We start from the raw sequence: 22,084 nt of genomic DNA on the forward strand, positions 1-22,084 counted from the left end.
TTTCGGGTTTTATGTAAGTAACTAAATCACTCTTAAACCTTTTTTCTCTATCGAAGGCATACCCGGAATATTTGATCACCTATCAAATCGTAAAGCCGGACGATAGTACGAGTTCGGAGGAGCCAGCAAGATGATGGACAATATCCGCAGTCAGCAACATCGGTCAGAACAATAACATTCTATTCGGAAACGGTGGCAACAGCAGCATGGGTAGCAGTGGAATCAATAGTGGCGGTATACCTAGGAGCAGTGGCAGCGTGAGTAACAACAGCAACAACATTAATAACAACAACGGTAGCAATGGCAACACCTCGATTACGGTGGCCTCAGTTCATACCTCCAGTTTTACAAGAATTCGTTCGACGACCCGTTCAACAATGGCCAAAGCAACAGCAGTTCGCGTTTCGACGGGAAAGAAGTTCAGCCAGTTGCTGATCATAACTCCGGCGGTCGTTATCGATAACAACAATGACAGCCCTTTCAATTCCCACGACAGTGGTTGTGGAAGTAGTGGTAGTGATTCCAATTTGGAAAGCGATGGAAGCACTGAGCGAATCAATGCCGTAGGTGGTGATCGGAATGGTAACAACGACAAATCATCGAACAGATCAAAACTTCTTCCCAAGCAGCAACTGATTACCAAAGTTGGTTCGGATTCTGGTTCGGTGAGCTGCGGAGGAAACCCGGTTCAAGGTTCGTGGCGTTGGTGTTCGATCATTTGTTCCGCTGTTAAATGTTTCAGATCCGCTACACAAACTCGACAACACTTCGGAACCATTCACTACAGTTCTAGTGCGGGTGTTTCTGGTTTGGATGAAATCCGCACTACTAGCAGGTCCCCAGCTAAGCATTCATACTCCAGTGTGAGTGCTGTCCCACACACCAGATCCGGCCATGGAAATAGAACGAAATTTAGCAGTAATCATATCTATGAATACACTATCAAAAGCTATCGATCCAATTCTAACGACCATGACCATATGAACAATAACGATAATAATAGCAACAATAGCGGAAATCTTTCCAGGGGCGACTCGAGGGACAGGAGCAATATCATGTACAAGTTGTGACAGAATTCGAAAGAGTTCATCCACAATCTACAATGGTTCTTTCATTTACTGGTTGTCGAACAGCCAAATAAAATCGCAACACCATACTGCCAATTATCATCGATGTGTGTATGTGACACTACCGCGTGTTTTCAAACAAATTCATCACAATTATTCGCGTTTGCTTATCGTACCATACACAGTATAAAAAATGCCTTTATTTTCAGAACTACTTTAACCTACATTCAAGACGCTAAATTTTCCTGTATGACAAACTTCAATAACGATATAAATGTGTGTAGTTATTATCCACGGAGGTTATAAAATACCTCATATACATCGCATATATACTCAACGATTCGAATCAAACCCATTTAACCCGATAAACGAAATACAAAACTATATCGATACACTTACACGAAAACCTAGTTCTTGCATATTATCATATTTATCGAAATTATTACGATGTGTTGCTCTCATTGCTGTTTTGATTTTTTCCCCTACAATATTTTGTCGGCGAACTAAAACGAATATACTTTACGTCATTCCACAAAAGCGCTATATTTTTTCAATTTTCAATAATTGCTGTTGATAACGCTGATAAGTACTTAAAAACATAAATATTCACATGTGATGCAATCCATAATAAATTGCATTGCTGAACTGAGACATTAAAAACTAAATTGAGAATCTACCGGCCAGCGCTGAGTTTACCCCGTTTTCATTTGGATAAATACACACGGACCCAGACCGATGGTGATGGGTGTGATCTGCAATGCTAATTCTAGAATATAAACAAAAACTTTTAACTATAAGTTTAATCGGCTAAGATGCAGAAAAAGACATAAAAACGCGAAAAAAAAACAATTCTGCGTGGTAACAAATAAAAGGCGCAATCATTTAACGCTACACTCATGCATAAGCAGCGACCATTTACAGAAATAAGAAAAGTAAAAAAAAAACATTTACAACCAACTAGCAGCTACAAACCACAACCTGTGGTTGGCACATATTCGAAACAATATTCTGGTTCAGCCTTTAGGCAGGCGGATAACCGATTAAAAAAGTACTGGTTATAAATTGTACCCCGGCAAAACGATAGTGTTTGCTAGAATAATAAATTATTGCGTGAAAAATTCAAACATAATACGGAATTCATTTGCCGATGACAATCATTTCCCCTAATGGTTCTAAGCATGTTGAAAAAATCTAGTAAGGTGAGTTCCTCGCCACAACGTCGATTGAGGTTCGTTGCTTTTCGAAATTGATCGCTAAACAAGGGCTAAGTGATTGACCATCAGCAGCACCGGAATTTTGAGGTTTGTTCATCTTGTACTTTAGATATAGTAGCTTTTGGAAATGGAAAGCGTGAAAATTCGGCATGTTTGGCGCGGCACGTAAAGTTACAATAGTAAGTATTTTGGAGAATTTGAAAATTACAACAGAATAGTACATAACAGCAAACTTTTTAAAATAATTAAATAACCTTTGCATATTTAAACTTTTTGTTACCAAATTTTAGATCGAAACCAAGATTTTTTACACAAGTATACGCACTGTGTTGAAAAACTTGCGCAGGAAACCGTGTTCATTTTCAAAAAAACCGTGTAAAAAACACCGTGTAGATTGCAAAAACCATGCTTATTGCCTAAAACTGTGTTATAAAACCATGCTGATTCCAAAGCTTGCAAATTTTAGACAATCAGACATGCAAAATAAGACTAGTGCCTTGAGACAGGAGACTTCAAGTCTGAGTCTTTCATACCTTGGACCTGAGCCCTGAGACATGGGAATCAAGACCTGAGACATGACACTTGAGACTTGAGAAGACCAGAGACGTGGGACGTGAGAAGTGTGACATGAGACGTGAGAAGTAAGGAGTGGTACGTGAAACATGAAAACTGGAAAGTGAGATGACAAACGTGAAAAGTGCAATGCCTCATGTCCTCATGTCTCATTTCTGACGTCTTACGGCTCACGTCTCAAGTCTCAGGCTTATGTCTCAGGCTTCAAGGTAACACGCCTCATTTGGCTACGCAGACGTCCTTTACTGTATTATCGACAAAAAATCAAAACCAGATGAAGAGTTTGTGATTGCTTCGGTCCAGCTGGAAGATGTGGAGATTCCGCTTCAAGTAGCCATCAGTTCCGGTTTCCATCACAGTCAAAATGGTAACCAACGCAACACTCGAGTGCCCTGTTCTTCAGTAAGTCGAAACCGGTTGGCTATTAAACATTTCCGAAATTGGTAGCCCAGTGAGTAGTGAAACCCCCGGATGAAAGCCCTAGCTCGCAGTCACGTTTACTGGCCGAAAATCGACGACGACGTCTCAACGTTCGTGAGGAAATGTAAAATGTGTGCTGTGGTTCTACTCTAGCTGAGCTCATGATTGGCGGAAAAATCAAAGCTGTCCTGAATCTTCTGGATCATGACCAATCGAGACATCCGAAAAGGAATCGACCACACAAACTAACAACTGGTGCTCCAGTGTATGCTATACCGCAACATTTCGTCTTGGAAGTGGGTTCCTGGAAAGATTGTTGAAGTAATTGGCAAAATTAATTTCAACATTCTGTTGGAAGAACATCATGGCAGGCAGAAGCTGATACCCTCACACGTCGACCAGGTCAAACTTCGGTATCCGGATGATGCAAGTATTTCAGAGAGGCAGCCTACACCATTGAACATATTGGTCGATATGTTTGGACTTCAAGTCTAGTCAAGTCAACCATCTGAAACTGAAGAAGATGATCCACAACCATGAGCCGGAGAATCAACTTTGGTCGATGCCGATGTTAGCATGGAAGACCAAAACGATATTTTTGTTCCTCTCGAAGACCAACCTACACCTAGACGTCCCCAATGGAACATCAGACTGCCTGAGAGATTAAACTCTTACCTTGTGTCCTGGAAATAATGAGGGAGATATGTTACCACAGATCCTTAGTAGGCATTGCTTTCCCATACTATGGAAACCAATCAACAAGTAAAATTATTTCATTACTAGTCAGCTCCGCGTGCTATTAACACGTCTTTTCAATTGTTTCAATTTGTTTCAATTTACTCTTAGGAGATTTTTGCTCTAAAATATCGAACGAAATGTTTGAAAACCACTGGTCTAAAATATGTCAAATTCGAAACAAGCGAAACAAGTTCGAAAAGCCTCCAACAAGTACCACCAACAAACGCCACCAATCGTCACCAAAATGAAGTGATTCGAAAAATTCAAGTGTTTTTTAAATAAATGTGCATAACAAATTGTAAAATCGAATTGAAAAAGAAAAAAAAAATGATGAGGAGGTTTTGCGCCCACAGGAGAAGGAACATGGAAGAAGAACTGCTCATAAAAGAGAAAAAAAGCAACACGTTTTTTTGTTAATAACTTTTGAATGCATGGATGGAAATTAATGAAACTTTCAGTTAAGCTACCAAGTAATGTAATGTGTACGGGAGCTAAATTTGGTGACAATTTATCAAGTGGATTTTGAGATAGCGTCCAATACAGAAGCTAATAGACAATTTTGTTTGGCCAGGATCGAAAAAAATCCTGCAAAGTTCCAGTGGAGACCACAATAAAACTGAAAATCAACTATTCAGCCACTATATACAATTCATATGGTAAGTTGTTTAAGCAGTCTTACAAGAGGATCTAACAGTGAGCTAACATTGGAATAAAAGTGAAGATAATTAATTCCATAAAATTAAGAAATGTGAGAGGTTTTATCAAGCCCAATTCGAAAATTTCAGTGGGGGAAGTGATAAAAAAAGTTGGATTTTTTTCTGACTGGTCTAGCTGACTAATAAACAGGGCTGACTTCATTTCTACAAAGTAGAAAAGCTGTCCACCGTTAAAATCATCAATATGCATGCGGTGGTCAAATCGTGCGCAAAACATTTGAACTGCAACCTCTTTAGCTAGCACCTGGTAGGTTTCCAGCCAAAAACTTCTCGTTGACAAGTTTCGCCTTTATAAAGGGTAATACGGTCAAAATTTGGTCAATATCAACTTTGCGTATTTCTTTCAATTTTGCATTTAAAAAACCTGAACACCCCTCATTTTGAAGGGGTTTGTGTGTAGAATGTTGATTCTATTTTGATTTTGGAATTCACCTTCACTCACAGTTGTCAAAATGCCCGTGCCCGAAAATCCGAGCTACTCGTACGCAAAGCTGGCAAAATCGCTAAAAGTTGCCAAATCAACCGTTACAAATGTAATTAAAGTGTTTGGGGAACGTTTGTCAACAGCCAGGAAGTCTGGATCGGGGGAAATCGAAAACCGGAAGCCGCTGAGACGACAAAGAGAGTTGCCGGTAGTTTCAAGCGAAACCCTAACCTCTCTCTCCGAGATGCCGCAAATAAGCTGGGTGTATCGTCTACAACCGTGCATCGAGCCAAAAAACGAGCCTGACTATCGACTTACAAGGAGGTAGTGACTCCAAATCGCGATGATAAACAAAATACGACGGCCAAAGCACGATCCCGGAGGCTGTACACGACGATGCTGACGAAGTTTGATTGCGTGGTAATGGACGACGAAACCTACGTCAAAGCCGACTACAAGCAGCTTCCGGGACAGGAGTTTTATACGGCAAAAGGAAGGGGAAAGGAAGCAAATATTTTCAAGCACATGAAACTGTCAAAGTTCGCGAAGAAATATCTGGTTTGGCAAGCCATCTGTACCTGTGGCTTGAAAAGCAGCATTTTCATAGCTTCCGGGACTGTCAACCAAGAAATTTACGTGAAAGAGTGTTTGAATAAACGTCTGCTGCCTTTCCTGAAGAAACACGATTGTTCCGTGCTGTTTTGGCCGGATTTGGCATCTTGCCATTACGGTAAAAAGGCCATGGAGTGGTAAGCCGCCAACAACGTACAGGTTCCCAAGGACAAAAACCTTCCCAACACGCCAGAGCTCCGCCCAATTGAAAAATACTGGGCTATGGTCAAGCCGATCCTAAAGAAGACCAAAAAAACTGCTAAGGACGAGCAGCAGTTCAAGGCAAACTGGCTTTCTGCGGCGAAGAAGGTGGACAAGGTGGCTGTACAAAATCTGATGGCAGGGGTTAAGCGTAAGGCCCGGCAATTCGGATTTGGAAAAGCGGAAGCCTAACTGAATATTTTTCCTGAATTTCATACTAATTAAACTTGAAAAAGAAATTTAATTTGATTTTTTAAATAAACGATTTCACCGATTTACACGCGTTTTCCCTTGACCAAATTTAACACTTCATTAGGTTTCACAAAGTTAATACCCTGTTTTGGTTGGATCTGGTATCGTGCCATCAAGCGAGAGCTGCTAAAAAGGTGGAGTGCTAAAAAGTTAAAAGTGTTTTTTTTTGTGCCGAGGGAATGCTAAATTTGTTATAACTTTTACAAAATAAAAACTTTCGTGTAATTTTGAATGTCATTTAAATAAATGAAAGTCAACCTTCAGTAAAAAAACGTTATAAAAAATAGCCTTGATTTGGAAAAAGAGTGATTCATAGTAAACATTATAGATGGCGCACATGGTGCCCAAAAATAAAAGAGGAAAAAAATCTTCATTGTACGCTATTTCAAAAACCACTTGACAGAACTTAACCAAAAAATAAGCACACGTAAACATTACATCACTATGCAGCTTCACTGAAAATATCATCAATTTCCATTCATGCATTCAAAAGTTATTCACAAAATAAAGTGTTGCATTTTTTTTCGAATACACTCGTTAATACCACTGACTATACAGACTGAACACTCAATTTCGTTTGTTGAATAATTTTTCCAGAAGTACGCAATATTAATTCCATAGTGCGCATCGATCGCTTTAGATGAAATGCTATCCCAGTTGAAAAGTGCCACCTAACTTTCTAAGAAAAAATAGGCAATTTGGACGATACTATTATGTCATTCGACCTTAAGCGCGAATACCGTTTCGCTTACTTAATGTATGTGAGAGAGAGAAGTGTTCTCTCTACCCACCACAATACGGTTCGTGATCTTATCATACAAAATATATGATCAGTTTACATTTGGTCATCAACTGATAAACAAGTGTTTTTATTATAACATCCCTGAAACATCGAAAGTGACTGTAAGTGTTAAAGGTTGCAGTCATAGAGTAGTGACACTTAAATTGGCGACGAGGATGGGATACTGAAGACCAGTTAAATTACTTCCTTTTCAATTATAGAAATACATGTGTAACTAGTGAGGAAAGATTTCCATCAGAAAAAATATTTAAGTATAGGCCAAAAACACTCATAGATCTGATTAACCCAAAATATCATTTCTCGAGAAATATGATTGAGCAACCCGTTGAATATAAACACCGAAAGCAAATTACCGTTGACAAAAACAAATCAAGTGATAAGTTTGAAAGTTTAGTGTTAGGTGACAAAGTGTGGATAAAAAACTATAGACAGCATGAGTTTGCGAAATGGATAGAAGCATCATTTATAAAACGAATATCTTTGAACACATTTCAGGTGGCGTGTGGAAGCGTGACTACAAATGTCCACAAAGATCAGATGAGGATACAGAATAGAATGCCATCTCGACAAAACATTCTTGTACCCATTGTATCCAAAAATAGAAAAAGAAAATTGTCGATAGAAGATGAAGAAGATTTCGAAGGTTTCGGCAATGAATCAAAATTATGTAATCAAGATGAATATTCAAATGAAATAAATTCTGAATTAGAAACAGTTAGAAGATCAGCAAGAATTAAAAATAAAAGAATAGCACTCAGTAATCAAAGGGTAAAGCTCAAATGAAATTGAATAGGTGTATTATGTATTTATGTAAGTAATATTTTAAAAGGGGAGAATTATTATGTCATTCGACCTTAAGCGCGAATACCGTTTCGCTTACTTAATGTATGTGAGAGAGAGAAGTATTCTCTCTACCCACCACAATACGGTTCGTGATCTTATCATACAAAATATATGATCAGTTTACATTTGGTCATCAACTGATAAACAAGTGTTTTTATTATAACATCCCTGAAACATCGAAAGTGACTGTAAGTGTTAAAGGTTGCAGTCATAGAGTAGTGACACTTAAGATACAATCGGGCATAACAGGTAATTTTTTGTCAAAATTAGCAAGGTTCGCAATACCGACGATAGGTGGCTAAATTAGACATAAAATGATCGAATGTTTGTTCTAAGTGTCATGTCAGTTGGCAGTGGTAATATCATCATGCTCAATACAGACCATCATCGAGTAAAACAAAACTGAAAATCGAGTAAAACAAACTGAATCCAAAGAAGCCATATATAGAATTATTGTTCTACTTATTAAAAAAAAAATCGAGAATGAGCCATTCAAGATGGTTTCAGTCTCAAACACTAAAAATTTCATAAAAACTAAAAACCGGCACGGCAGCAAAATTCTTCAAAGAGGCACACTATTGTTCACCAAGCGAAAATGCGAGCATGCGCACGAAGCCGTTTGACGGGTAAACGAAAGTCACTCCACACTTTTTTCAAACATCTGTTTTCAAACAAAAATCAACCTACAGTCAGTGCGAGCGAGCTAGCATCGAGATCCCATGTCACCAGCAAGAATAATGAAATTGAGCTCCCACAGTCGTGGTGCGATCGTTTGTTGCCATATCTAGGGCCAGTTCGTCCGAAGAAGCTCTACAAGAACGACGATCGAGGTTTTCAGGTGGACAGCGCAGTGTGAAACTCTAGAAGTGTGATTGGATTTATCGTTTTTTATGATTCGAAAACTTTCGAAAATTGACGGAAGAACTTATGGCCTTGAAACGTAGTTTGACCATTGAAGCGAAAATAGTGATGAAAATTGTGCCAAAGAATAGTCTTCTGACATCAGAACTGTGCTGAAGTAACATTCTTCGAATCGCGTGACGCGTGATACCTTCATGAAATACCGGTCATAAAGTTCAACAACTGCAGCCGCTGTGAGGAGCCAACTGAATAGCATTAGACCCAGTGATAGGTAGGTAAACAAGCTTAGTCATCACTTTATTTGGTGGGACTATCGTTCTTCAAATTAACAAATCCACCTCAGAATCTCTTATTATGAAAAACCTATTTGTCTGATTGTGTTGTAATTGATAGCAATATGGTGAAATTGGAACAACCAACTTGAAAATTTGAAAGGTTTCAACTATCAAGATTTTGTAAAATAACATAGTGTTACAAGGTTTCAAAGAAAAATAATTGTATGATTTATCCTTTTTTTTCTGTATCGGTACGAACATCCAACTTGTTGCTTCAATGATGATTATCATCATATCAGTCTACGCATGGATGGGTTGAGATTGATGATGATTCGTTGCGCTGTAATCGTAAAAGTGTCGTAAATACTTCCTTTTAATGTGTTCTGAGTTTTCTAATAAAATAAAAGTTTTATTCAATTTTTTTTTTTCATTCAAATAAATAACCTAATTGAACAACGAACTCGCGCCACTTTACGGCGAACCCAGTATCCATAAGGTGGTGAAGGTGGCCGGATACGCTGGGCGGGACACGTTGCGAGAATGCCGGACGACTGTCCTGCAAAACAGGTGTTCGTTAAGAATCCGGTAGGAACGAGACGAGCAGGGGCGCAACGAGCAAGGTGGTTAGACCAAGTGGAGCGTGGTCTGGCGAATTTGGGATGTCCAAGGAATTGAAGAACGGTTACCATAGACCGAGTGAATTTTAGGAATTATGTTCGTCAAATTATGTCGTGAGACGGAATACTACGAAAATAAAATAAAATAACCTAATTCGGAAAACCAACAAATAGCGGAAAATTAAGACTATGAGATGCATCCATGAAGATATTTTATCTAATTTTCAACATGAATTTAAGTTCAGGACTAAGTAATAAATGTTGATGTGGGGTAGTAGGCCTGGACTTGTTTCGAACGCACGTGTTTTTTTCTGCACCGATTATAAATTTCGGGAAAATTATGTTTTTTAAGTGAAAATGAAAGTTATTGTACGAAACACAATTTTTAGAATAATCGTTGCGCTTGTCAATACTACCGGGAATTGGTATAAGGTTGCGTTGTCAACACCTCAGGAATCAAGGTTCCGTCAAATTTTGCTTAGTTTGTATGTTTCAATGCAAAACTAGAGATGTTCCTAATAGTGGTATTCGGCGAACGGCCGAATACCGAATATTGACCTTTTCAGCTATTCGGCCGAATATTCTGTCGAATATTCTGTTGAGTTTTCAATAGAAATACTTTTATTTCTACTGCTATTTATAACAGAAATCTTCTATTTTAGCCATCCTAATGTCCCTCATGTTTTTAAGTCTATTATTTCCAACCAGATGTATCAGGTCTTTTTTAAGTAGAGGTCTCTTTGATTTTCAAAATGTTACCATTAGCTGAAAGGACATCAGATGAATTGTCACTTCTAGGACGTTTTTTTAACAAAAGATTGGATTCCAGTGAAATCTGGGACAAAACATGTCAAAACAGGTGTTAAGCTATTTGAAATTGCTTTTTTATAACGAATTAGATGAATGTCTTATTTTTGCTAGATGTCATCAAAATAGTTGCCAAAAAATACGATTATCTTTAACCTAAAGCATACAATACTTTCTACGACACGTATTCACACGGCCGGGTCTGAACGATTTTTTGAAAAACTTGTAAAAAAAAGGGAAAATCTGAATAGAAACTAGGCATTTTTTCAAACATACAAGAGGAAAAAGAAAAAAATACTTGAAATTTGAAGTTTTCATCGAATTAAAACAGCAGTGTTAAAATCGTATCCAACGATAAATTTACTCTAAAAAATCGTTTTGTAACTGAAAATTTAAAAATTTTCAAAGAGATATTAAACTTTTTTATTTGATTTAGCAAAAAATCTGAATAAACCCGGCTAAAATCAGGAAAGTTAAAAAAAATGTGGCCATCCCGGTCAGACTTAACTTTTCCTGAATTCTTTATTTGGTTTATGGGCAAGCCTGGATATATCAAGAAAATTTGGAGTAAACGATAATCAAAGTATTAAGCTATGTATCTACAGTGAAAAATACACGGATATATCTGAATCCATAAGTTTTTGATGATTTTGAAGGTTTTTCAACACCCGTTGAAAAATTTGTGAAGTCTGCTTTTGTATAAATTTAAAATAATAAACATTCGGCCTATTCGGCCGAATACTTAGCTCAACTATTCGGTGAGCCGAATATTCGGCTTAACGGTTTTTTGGCGGTATTAGGCGCCGAATATTCGATACATCATTGAGAACGGTTCTTTCAAATGTATATGAACTGCAGTAATGTGAAATTAGTGGAAACAAATTTTTCCTCCGATATGATTGAGCTATGAAAGCTAATTAAAAGCCGAAATGAGTAGTTCCGGAAATGCGGATGTGAAGAAAAGTGAGCCAACCTGGCGTATGGATTACTGCCTAGAGCTGTCCCTGTTTCCACGGTTAAAAATGTGATTAGATGTGAAGAGGATGGTGGTTTCTAAAATGTGATGTTTATGAAAGAGAAAATAATATCAGTGGTGGTTTTGAAAAACGTGATGGCCATGTCATACTGGTGTGGAAAATTATTTTTTTGGGTTCTGGCGATCGACATAGCAGTCTCGGCAGGCTGTGACCGAAAAAATTCTTAGCATTGATTTCTGGGCCGTTTGAAAATTTGTACTATAAAGATAAGTATCTATTCATTACAGAAATTCTAGTATCCTTTTCAAATGGTACGAGGTAAGATGTTAAAAATGTGTAACTATTCTATTTATTATATTCATATTTCAAAATAGCTTAACTCTATAAGGGGATTGGTGGAAGGGATTTGACGGGGCATCGAGCGATCCGAAAACTGATATACAATGGATTGTGGAATCAAGCCAGCCGGGGTATCTCGGCAAATTTTGAATCTCCAGAAGAATACTTGGAAACCTTTTCGGAATTCTTTATTTGTTTCGAACAGTTGGAAGCGAGTAAGATGAAGCAAACTTGTCCCAAGCCAGTGGTAACGGACCCCTCAGTTGTGCTGCAATTATTGTTGATGAGTTAAGCATGAGCAATATCTGAAAGTGCGATCGAGTCTTCCCGTACCGACTCGGGTCGAAAGACCTATCAGCCACTGGTGGGTTCAACTACATACATACATACATACATAGGACTAAGTAATAATTCTCTGTGGTAATAAATGTTGATGTCAGATTCAGCCTAAAATGGGATGCCATGCACACGCCGTAGTAAATATAGAGTGAAATGGTTCTCAACTTGCTTCAGAATACAAAATATTTTAAATAGCATTTGATTTAAAAAAGCCGAAGGAAAGTTTTTAAAAAAGCCGAAGGAAAGTTTTGTTTGAATACTTTGTGGTCAATGATTTTGACAAGGGCTTCTCGATCAGTTCTACATCTGTTTTTTTTAAATCAGATACATGTGATAGGTATTTGGAATGCAAGATTGACCAATTGAAAAACTTTTTAAGAAAAACAAATCAACATGTAAATTTAACAATATTGATTCATTATTTTTATTTTCATAGTTCCGTCGCACGACATAACTTGATGCGCATAATTCCTAAAATTCACTCGGTCCATGGCAACCGTTCTCCAATTTCTTGGAGGTTGATTCAATTACCATCTTTCAGATAAATATACGATTTCAAATACCTGTTTTTATTAATAATTAATAAGTAAATATATTGTTTCAAGATATGATTTAAACATTTTTTTTCAAAAAAAAAAACCGGAACTATAAATAAATGCTCTACTTATAGAAAACGCTCCTTTTGTTCTCTTGGCTATGCTGGCAGATGGCAGATTGATTGTCGCACAAGATTGGTACAATAACTTCTCCGGAAAATTTCTGCAATATTTAAATTCCGCCATCACAACGCCTCCTGGATCGTCCTCGACATCGCCATGTATTCAGCCTCGCAACTTGATAAAGCCACCGTAGACTGGCGTTTCACGTTCCAAAAGCGATAGCACCACCTTGGAACACGAACACGTATCCCGTCGTCGATCTCGCTGTGTCCTCATTCACGGCTGATAATGATGTCGTTGCTCTCCGGATTGTAAAGTTTATGACCTTTTGTGTCCTCAGCATAACCGACAAATACACACGATTCTGCTTCGGTACATGCATCATCGCTATACTGATCCAAAAATTTGTAAGTGTCCAACAAAGGATTTTCAACCGCTATGTTCACCACTTCGTCCCAGAACTTTTTCGGCATGTTAGCGTCGTTCAACATACACCTCACCTTCTCCAGAATCGTCCGGTTAATTCGTTTCGCAACGCCATTTTGCTCCGGCGTATACGAACACGGTGATATACTCTTGGCCGTTGTCGCTGCGTAAAACTATTAATTTGCAGCCAGTCTGCCGTTCCGCCATCGCTTTGAAGATTTTAAACGCCACGTACGGCGGGTTCTTCGTCACCAAATTATAAATAAACACCTTTCGTGTAGCAGTCGATAAAGCTCACGAAAAATCGACTTCCTCATAGTGACGTCACTTCAAATGGTCCGTCGATAAAGCTCACGAAAAATCGACTTCCTCATAGTGACGTCACTTCAAATGGTCCGCATAAATCGGTATGAACCAACTCCAAACGCTGCTTGACCCTCAAGTCGCTGTTCGGGAATACATTATGAGCATGCTTACCCTACGCCTAGGCAAGCCACACAATCCAACGTATCAGCTTTTTTCATTGAAAATCCGTTTGCTACACTTCGAGCTCCCCGCACACATTCTACACATGTCGGTTGAGAGTTGAATCGATACAATCCTCGTTCCGCAGTAGCAGACGAAAAAACTTCTCCATTTTCGTTTAGCACCTTGCAATCATCCGCCGTGAACGCCATCGTAAAGCCTTTGCTGCAGATTTTGTTAACCAAAAACAAGTTCGCTGCTAGCTCTGGTACTTCGCTGCAGCTAGCGGTTCCCTCCTTCGCTGTAGAAAGCCCCTTCGTCAATGCTGCTTCCTGGTCCATTTTTGACTTGGACATCTTGCAGTATTTTGGATTTCACTGCACCCGCATTCAACGTCCGTCCCGACGCCTCCAAGCCCATCACCATCGGCGTATAGTACTTCGGCAATCCCATGAAAAGTAGCGAAACGAGCCACTCATCAGCAACAGGGAAATTTATTTCAGCCAGCTTGTGGCTAGTTGGAACCATGGCATCCACGTTCGCTTTTGTGCCCGAAAATTTTTCCAGTCGGATCGAAGTAAGCTGCTGCAACAAACCAATGCGACGATGAATTTCGTCATCTTGGAATGCGTATTTCAGCTTTCCCTAGGCCTCTTTCGCGTTCTTCGCGTCCATAATCAGGCTGTAATTCGTCTTTTCCAGGGATAGGCAGATTGTGGACAGTGCCTTCATGTCAATCCCCTCCTCGACGACTTCACCTTCCTTCGGTTTGACCGCGCACTAGGAACATTCCCGGATGAGCGGGATTTTCATTGCGAACGCCCACGAAACGAAATTTTCTCGGCCCTTCAGCTTCCCGATCGTTTGAGCCACACTGCTTCCTCTCGCCGCACCGCTTCCAGTGTATCCCGACCCGCTGTCAGAATACATTTTCGCTTTGTGAAGAACTACTTGATGTTACTGCTTGAGGATTTTCTACTAACCATTCCACTACTTCCGATTTTGTCCGTTTGTCTGGGCCCATAACCTCTCGCAAAGTAAAAGACGTCCGTTAGGTTTGAACGATAACAGTAGAATGAAAAGTTTTATTGTACTATGGTAACTATAGCTAAATATCTATGATTGCTATGATCGTGGATTATTTCGCCAACAGAGAGGCAAACCCTTTCTTCGCAAACGTGTTGAAGAATTTAACTGTTCTTCAAGAACTATTTTTTAACTTAGAGTATTGATTGATATTTATAGGCAAGACCCTGTTTACAGTAGTTACTATGGTTGTTACGATGAACATACTAGAAACATCTGTTTACTATGACTCTAACATTAACACTTTCTCTTTACAGATAACGAAGGTTCGTGAGAAGTCTTAAAATGGCATCCGGCGACAGTGAATCGTGGGCACGGACCTACGCAACGATTAAGAGTGCCCACGACGACGCCTATAGGGTGATTGAGCGAGCAATCAAATTCGAAGAACGTGAACGCCCGGTTCTGGCCCTGAACGAGTATAAGAATGGAATCAAAGCGATTGATGAGGCTTTGGCCATTCCGGTGGAAATTCCGGATAACTTTCAGAAAGAGGAAACCTGGGATCGGGCGGTGCGAATGATTCACAAGATGAAGTGTAGCCGAGGGGAGGTGCTGCAACGAATCGGTCAAATTGGTGGAAAGATGGATGAGGCGGAAGCGAAAACCGCTGCAAATGGTACGAGTGGTACGGGAGATGTGTTGCGACCCAGGACGTACACTGAACTGGCTCAAGCGTTGAATCAAATGCAGTACAATGTGGAACCGGGCTGTGAGGGTAGTAGCTTGGAGTTGCTATTTTCTTGCGATGGCGTTAAAATGTACTACATCGAACCGGATGGCGTTGTTTCGAGGATGTTAGATGACTCCACTCTGAGAATTGTTAGGATCGAGGAGGATCCGATCAGGAAGTTGGAGAGTACGATATTTGTGCAGGTGATTCCTACTTGTGCTTCGGCAAGGATAGAAAATGCTGAAGTACCGTTGGATCGAGGAGTGGAAGCCCAAGAAGGTGTCATTGTTGTGAACGCTGTTGAAGAGCACCGCGGAGTTGATCCTTCTTTCATCTATCCCTTGGTACCGGGAGTATCACCATGCTATAGAACCGAATATGGCGCATTTATTCTTCCAGATTTAACTACTGACCATGGAAGAACTATTGGTTTGATCGTTCCGAAAGATGCAGATGACGTTGTGTTGGAAATTTTCGTAGCTTTCCTCCATGGAATCATAACCGAGGGTGGGGCGGTTCGTTTCGGAGTTCAGCCAGTAACACGCTCCACAAGCGCCAACGTTTCGGCAAACATTATCAAGGGAGCATTCTACGTATCGAAAGGATTGGTAAAAGGGGCTGAAAAAACTGGCGAATTCATAAGCTACAGTACCCCCTATGTTATATCGAAGCTGCGCAAAGAAGAAGCCCCGGCCCAGGTGCCTGATAACGTGAGATCTGGTATAGAAATCGCAAAATCTGTTACAGGCACTGCAGTCAATGTGACTAGCTATGTCGCTGGAAAAGTAGGATCAGCTACCATGGCTTTGGGACGTTTTTTAGCTCCTCATATACAGAAGCACGGGTCCAATTTGTTGTCCTACAGCACCGGTATGACTAGTGAGGATGCATCGGAAAAGGTCCACGGAGCCCTCACGATCTGCGCTGGTGCAGTTGAAGGTTTCGGAACAGTTTACTCGGGTCTGGAAAAATCGGCGTCCATCCTCGGTAATAGCTTAAGCAACAGCACCGTTCAAATTGTCCAACACAAGTACGGCAACGAAGCGGGTCAAGTGGTGGGAAGTTCGTTGGACACAGTGGGAAATGTGATCAACGTGAGTCACAACATGAATTACATCACCCCCAAAGGAATCGCAAAACGAACAGCTAAAAACGCTGGTAAAGCTCTCGTGGCTGGCTATCGACCACCAGTCCCGGAAGTGGATGCCGAAGCTGGAGAAGGAACGTCCAGCAACGCACTCGGCGGATCGGTTAACTCGCAGCAACGTGTTGTTCCAGCCGCTGGTCTTTATCCAGACCTCTCAGGGCTTGCATCGGAATTGCAGAAATCTGGTTAAGTTTTGTGGGAACAAGAACATTTGATGGGAATGGTATACCTATTTAGTGTTAAGTATTTATCAAACGAATTTTAAAATATTTTGAGCGGAAGGGTTTTTAAAAAGATGAACAGCTTAGCTTAGCAGCTAAGATGCCTAAGAAACTGATACAAAAATCTGCTAGAAATATCTAATCCAAAAGCATTCTACTCACATCTAATTCCTCTAAACTTGTTAAGGTGATCAAACGTGAAGCTATAGGTGGGAGATTGGTTTTACTCACTGATTCAATTTAAAAATAATTTGATGGTATTTAGCTCGATTTTATTGAATAGCAATAATTTTAAAGGTAGTAAGTTTTGTGTTTGTATAGTTCTGAAAGAAAACATGTGATGGTTTTGATATTTAACGTGTGGATTTTAATATGTCTTTTGGTTAGCTTTAGGTATATTCTTGAAAATTTGCTTTTACGTTTTTTCGGTTAGAATAAATTTGAATAAAAACAAATAGGCTCTTTTAAGTAATCTCATACACAAAGATATTTAAACACTCGTTATATGTGGCAAATAATATGGACAAATAATCTTTATTAAATCTTCAGAATCTCAATATTATTGGATAAAATAACTGCTTAGAAGTGAAGATATTTTGAGCTTAGAATAATCAAAATCTGTTGAATGTCGTATAGAAATATTGTTGACAGAAATATACAACTCATCATGAAATCTATCTTGTTAAAAAATTATCTCTTCGAAAGCCAACGAAAATGTAAACAGCATGTTTCATTTTTTTTTTTTTCAAATAGAAAAGTTTTTCTGATACAGCTATGCATGTAGGTAGGTGATCTAAATTTTTGTTTAATGCTTTAATGCTTAGATAGAATTTTACACTGCAGCTAAGATTCAATAAAAATGTCTAAATTCCAGGTCAATTTCCTTTTTTTCTCTTGTAAACTTTAGAATACACTGAATTCTTTTTTTAAACGATTGGTGTGTTCGTGCAAAAAAAAAATCGTTTAAAAAAAGTTCAAAACAACCGGGCAAAATCATCGCACATTTCGAGAAAAGTGACCTACTTGGACTGTAAATCTATGATTTCCAACCAGGTAGACCATTCTGAGGTGATTTGAGTGAAATAGGGAAGCTCAAAGATTTGTTTTGGATTGATCTTTTTTGGGTTTTAATCCACGGTTGTTCCGGAACTTCCGCAGAGTCTCTAAGTGGCCATTCCGGCCCATGTTTCTGTCGGGAAGCAACGTCCGAATGGATATATGTGGTAGAAAGTATGGTATGCTTAGGGTTAAAAGTCATTGTGGTTTTTGACAACTATTTTGAAGATAACTTGCTCAAATTCGACCTTTATCTAATTCGATATCAAATAAGCAATTTCAAATTCTTTAGCACCTGTTTCGACATGTTTTGTCACAGATTTTACAGGAACCCTCCCTATAATAATAAATAAGGGGAACTGGGGGTATAATGCCCAGTGTGGGCAAAACGCCCCACTGCTATATCTAGCTAGATATACACTTATTTTAAGAATTCGGTACGCTATTCCCTTCTTATTAACAGTAGAAACCAAAAATTAGCATCAAATATGCGATAAATCCCTGCAAAAATTCAAAAATACTGTTCACGCCATATTCCTTGCAATTTGTGCCTTGACTTTCGTAAGGAATTACGGCATCTATCGACAAAAAAATTACCTGACATCTGTTACAATGATGAACATTGGTCTTGAAAATCATCACGAAACGAAAAATTCAATTATTTTTCCGGTTATTTTGAACGATTTTTAATAAACATGTCTAGGTAGGGCAAAACGCGCCATGTCCGTTTATCTTTAACCATGTTTCATATTTGTTTAAATTTATATGCAGTTTCATCACAACAATTTTAAAGATATTTATAAGTTGTATTGGAAATCATAACTTGAATATAAACGAATATATTTAAAATTCCTAAATTTAATATAGATTTAATTAACTATTCACAAGAATTTCTGCATATTTTTCAGCACTGCGCATAGCAATACATTTTTCCATATGTGAAGTAGAATAGAAGTGATTTTACCTGGCAAACACCTTCGGAGGCACTTGGATCAATAAACACTTATTAAACGTTAAACGGCGCGATTGGGTACACACATATGCGCATTATGCCCCTACTGAATCTGAAATCCAATTTTCAACCTACTCTTCAAACTTCATTAAATTTGTGGCCTTTTTTGACCTTCCAGTTATTCTAACTATCAGATTTAGACAAAAAATAAACCAAACTTCCAAACACAATCGAAAATAAAAGTTAATCTTTTCAAATGTACTATAAAACAAGGCTTTCTTCTTAACGTGGGCATTATGCCCCCTCTTCCCCTACCTAGAGGCGTCAAATCATCTGATGTCCTTTCAGTATTCGGTGACATTTTGAAAATAAGAGAGACCCCCACTTTAAAAAGGTCTTGTAAGGTCTAGTAGGTCATCTGATGGAAAATAATCGACTCAAAAACACGAGGGTTATTAAAATGGAAGAAATACCTAGAAGAAAATTGAAATAAACGTGACTGAAATAAAATTCTCAGACAATATTCAGCAACAATCATTTATTTTAAAGTTATTCAAAGTCTAAGAAATCTGAAAAAACATGCTTCGGGAAAAAGCCTGTAAGTCAGTTATAAAGGGCTTGAATAAAAATTCACCAAGCTCTTTAGAAAGTATATGTTATAAGCTACATATATGCTGCACATATAAAAATATGTTTTTTAAATTGCTTTAGAAACCAAAAAAAAAATAAAGATAAAAAAATGGTGTAAAAACCGTACTTTTTAATGAATAAACCGCCAAAGCTGTTCATCACTTAATAACATTTTTGTGGCCATGATCTAAAGGAATTAAAAAAAAATTCCATGTGTGCAGCATATAGTTTATAACTTCAGCTCTCTCAAGCACTTAATGAATTTTTATTCAAGCACTTAATAAATGACTTACATACAGCCTTTTTCCCGAAGCATGTTTTTCCGGATTTTATTTCTTACACTTTGAATAACTTTAAAATAAATTATTTTAGCTGAACATTGTCTGAGAATCAGGTTTGAGTTACGTTACAAGCTTTCCAAAACTATAAATTTAATCGTTAATTTAATTTAATATAAAAAACAAGAGAGTTTTAGCGGAAAAAGTGTTAGGGGTCATTTGACTCCCGGCGGTATAAATAGGTGTACCACAAAGGGGAGAAGCGGGTTAAAAAGGAAGCAGAATACTGATTTAATCAAGTATTTCATCGATTATGTATGTATGTATGTATGTATGTATGTATGTATGGTTCCCCCATCGGTAGCAAGGTCCAGCCTATGTCTGTGTGGCTTGGCCTTCGAATTAAATTCTAGGGCTTCCACGGCCGATGGTTCGTCGAGAGAAGGCATCCAACCCTCAAAAACCTACAATGGTTGGCACTCCACTCCGCTTGCAATAATTCCCTTGGGTTATCCCCAGATGCATTCCCTCTAGAAAATATACGATAGTAAAATAAGCATATAGATAATATAATAATATAAATAAAATATATAATTCAGTCAATCTGAAATATAAACAATATTAAACATACAAATATAATATGATCAATATACATAGGAAATAAAAATGATGTGAAAATAAAATCACTTATACAAGAAACAATAAGTATGTATGTAAGACGTGATCATTTATATTGATAAGGTAATAGGAAATAAAACATAACTGTTATCCTTCTCTTCTAATTGGTCAAACTTCCTGTTAATAGTACCCTGAAATTTGATTGCGTATATTTCATTCTACATATCATCTCTCAGAAATCTGTCAAATTGCTGTTAGTTTCTGCGTTTAAAACAAGATAGTTTGGTACAGAGTCAAACTAATTATTTTTTCTAATCCTATGAAACCTTGCTTATACCGACAGTTAGATAAAGGAAAACCAAAGTACACGATAATTTCGATTGAATCTAACAGAAAGCGAGCGGATGGCAAAAACTTTAATTAATTATTACTACAAGTTTCCACTTTCAAAATTCGTTAACATTTAGAGAATCCAAAATAATACATACTATAGCGATTTAAAAAACAAATAAAAAATTAATAACAAACTTTAAATAACCATTATATGTATGTAAATAACCAATTAATTGTATGTAATAAAATTAGTTCTTCTTTCATAAAATGTATAAAAATATTTAATCACGACAATCTAGATGCCTTCTTGTATTATTCTTCCTAACTCGGCATAATGTGTATGAAAAACATGCACAAAATTTCCTTTTTTTTGTATTTATTCCCAATCAAATCTCTCATTTTTTATAGAAAAACATTCAACACTTTACTTTCAGCAAAAAATAAACCCTTGAAAACACACTCACCTTATTAAGAAAATTGTGCTAACAAAATGTTCAAATTTAAACAAGAATACTAGCGCTATCAGAATCACGACTTTTTAATCATGAAGATTTATACTACTGGATGTCATTCATCCTTTTTGAAGAACAACAACGAATAAATTAAATGCCCCACTTCACCTCCACGCCTCGTCGCTCCATGTCAACAGCATCAATAACAGCCAATTCAATCAATTGAACAAGGTATCCATCATCCTTCAAGCACCCTTATCAGAGCCATAATTTAAAAGTCTTCTTACAGAAGAAGTCAATCTACTTCATAACGAGCAAGTGAGCAAAAATTAAATCACGTAAAGCAACTACACACGCTACTTCCACACTCAAGCAATCTTCAATCAAGTAAAATCTTCTTCCAGTTTACCTTTCCAAACAACAGAACTGTGCTGCAACTACATTGAAGAAATCAGTCATCAAAATCCACACATGCTCTCACACACCCTGCTGATCAATCACCAAGTCTTCGTCCCGTTCGTCCCATACTAACTATTCCCCGCCCTCTCATTTATTCTCAGACGACCAAAAATCTCATTAATAAAATCTGTGAATTTGAGGCTCTCCGAAAGCTCCTTCCAAATATGAAACTTTGAAGACAAAAGCTACCAAAGTTCAACAAACACAGAGAAATGAAACAGCTGCTCTGCCCACAAACAAACTGAACCTCACTAAAACATGCACCGCTTTCTCTCAATTTGCTCCTGGCTTTCCTCATTCTCTCTTTCTATGTATCACCCACATGCACATTATCAAGGAAGTTTTTACCTCACCACGCAGGCATGAACGAAAAAATTAAATGATTTTACCAGCCGATGGCTTTGCTTTAAAAATTTCAAAAACATCGGAACGACATAAGAAATCGTTTATAAAAATATATATAATAAGTCTAAATTAGATTGATCTCACCAAAATCCATGTGTATGCTTCATGTCCTTCCTCAACTTCGTTGCATCTATTTCCATTCGCCAT

At 38.0% G+C, this 22,084-nt stretch overlaps 2 protein-coding genes across 2 annotated transcripts in view; both read left to right on the plus strand.

Moving 5' to 3' along the window:
• LOC129754831 (poly [ADP-ribose] polymerase tankyrase-like) overlaps nucleotides 1-2,196 on the plus strand; it is a 42,434-nt gene extending 40,238 nt beyond the window's left edge. The window contains exon 11 of the mRNA XM_055751059.1: nucleotides 57-2,196. Coding sequence (XP_055607034.1) covers nucleotides 57-134 — 78 coding nt within the window. The 3' untranslated portion in view covers nucleotides 135-2,196. The remainder of the gene's footprint in view (nucleotides 1-56) is intronic.
• A 6,314-nt stretch (nucleotides 2,197-8,510) lies between these two features.
• LOC129751930 (protein spartin-like) lies at nucleotides 8,511-17,390 on the plus strand. The gene is made up of 2 exons (XM_055747723.1): nucleotides 8,511-8,994; nucleotides 14,971-17,390. The coding sequence occupies exon 2, from the start codon at nucleotides 14,999-15,001 to the stop codon at nucleotides 16,721-16,723; it is 1,725 nt and encodes a 574-aa protein (XP_055603698.1). The 5' UTR covers nucleotides 8,511-8,994; nucleotides 14,971-14,998; the 3' UTR covers nucleotides 16,724-17,390.
• The last annotated feature ends 4,694 nt before the right edge of the window (nucleotides 17,391-22,084 follow it).

Source organism: Uranotaenia lowii, chromosome 3 (genome assembly GCF_029784155.1).
Source record: "Uranotaenia lowii strain MFRU-FL chromosome 3, ASM2978415v1, whole genome shotgun sequence".
Classification (NCBI taxonomy): domain Eukaryota; kingdom Metazoa; phylum Arthropoda; class Insecta; order Diptera; family Culicidae; genus Uranotaenia; species Uranotaenia lowii.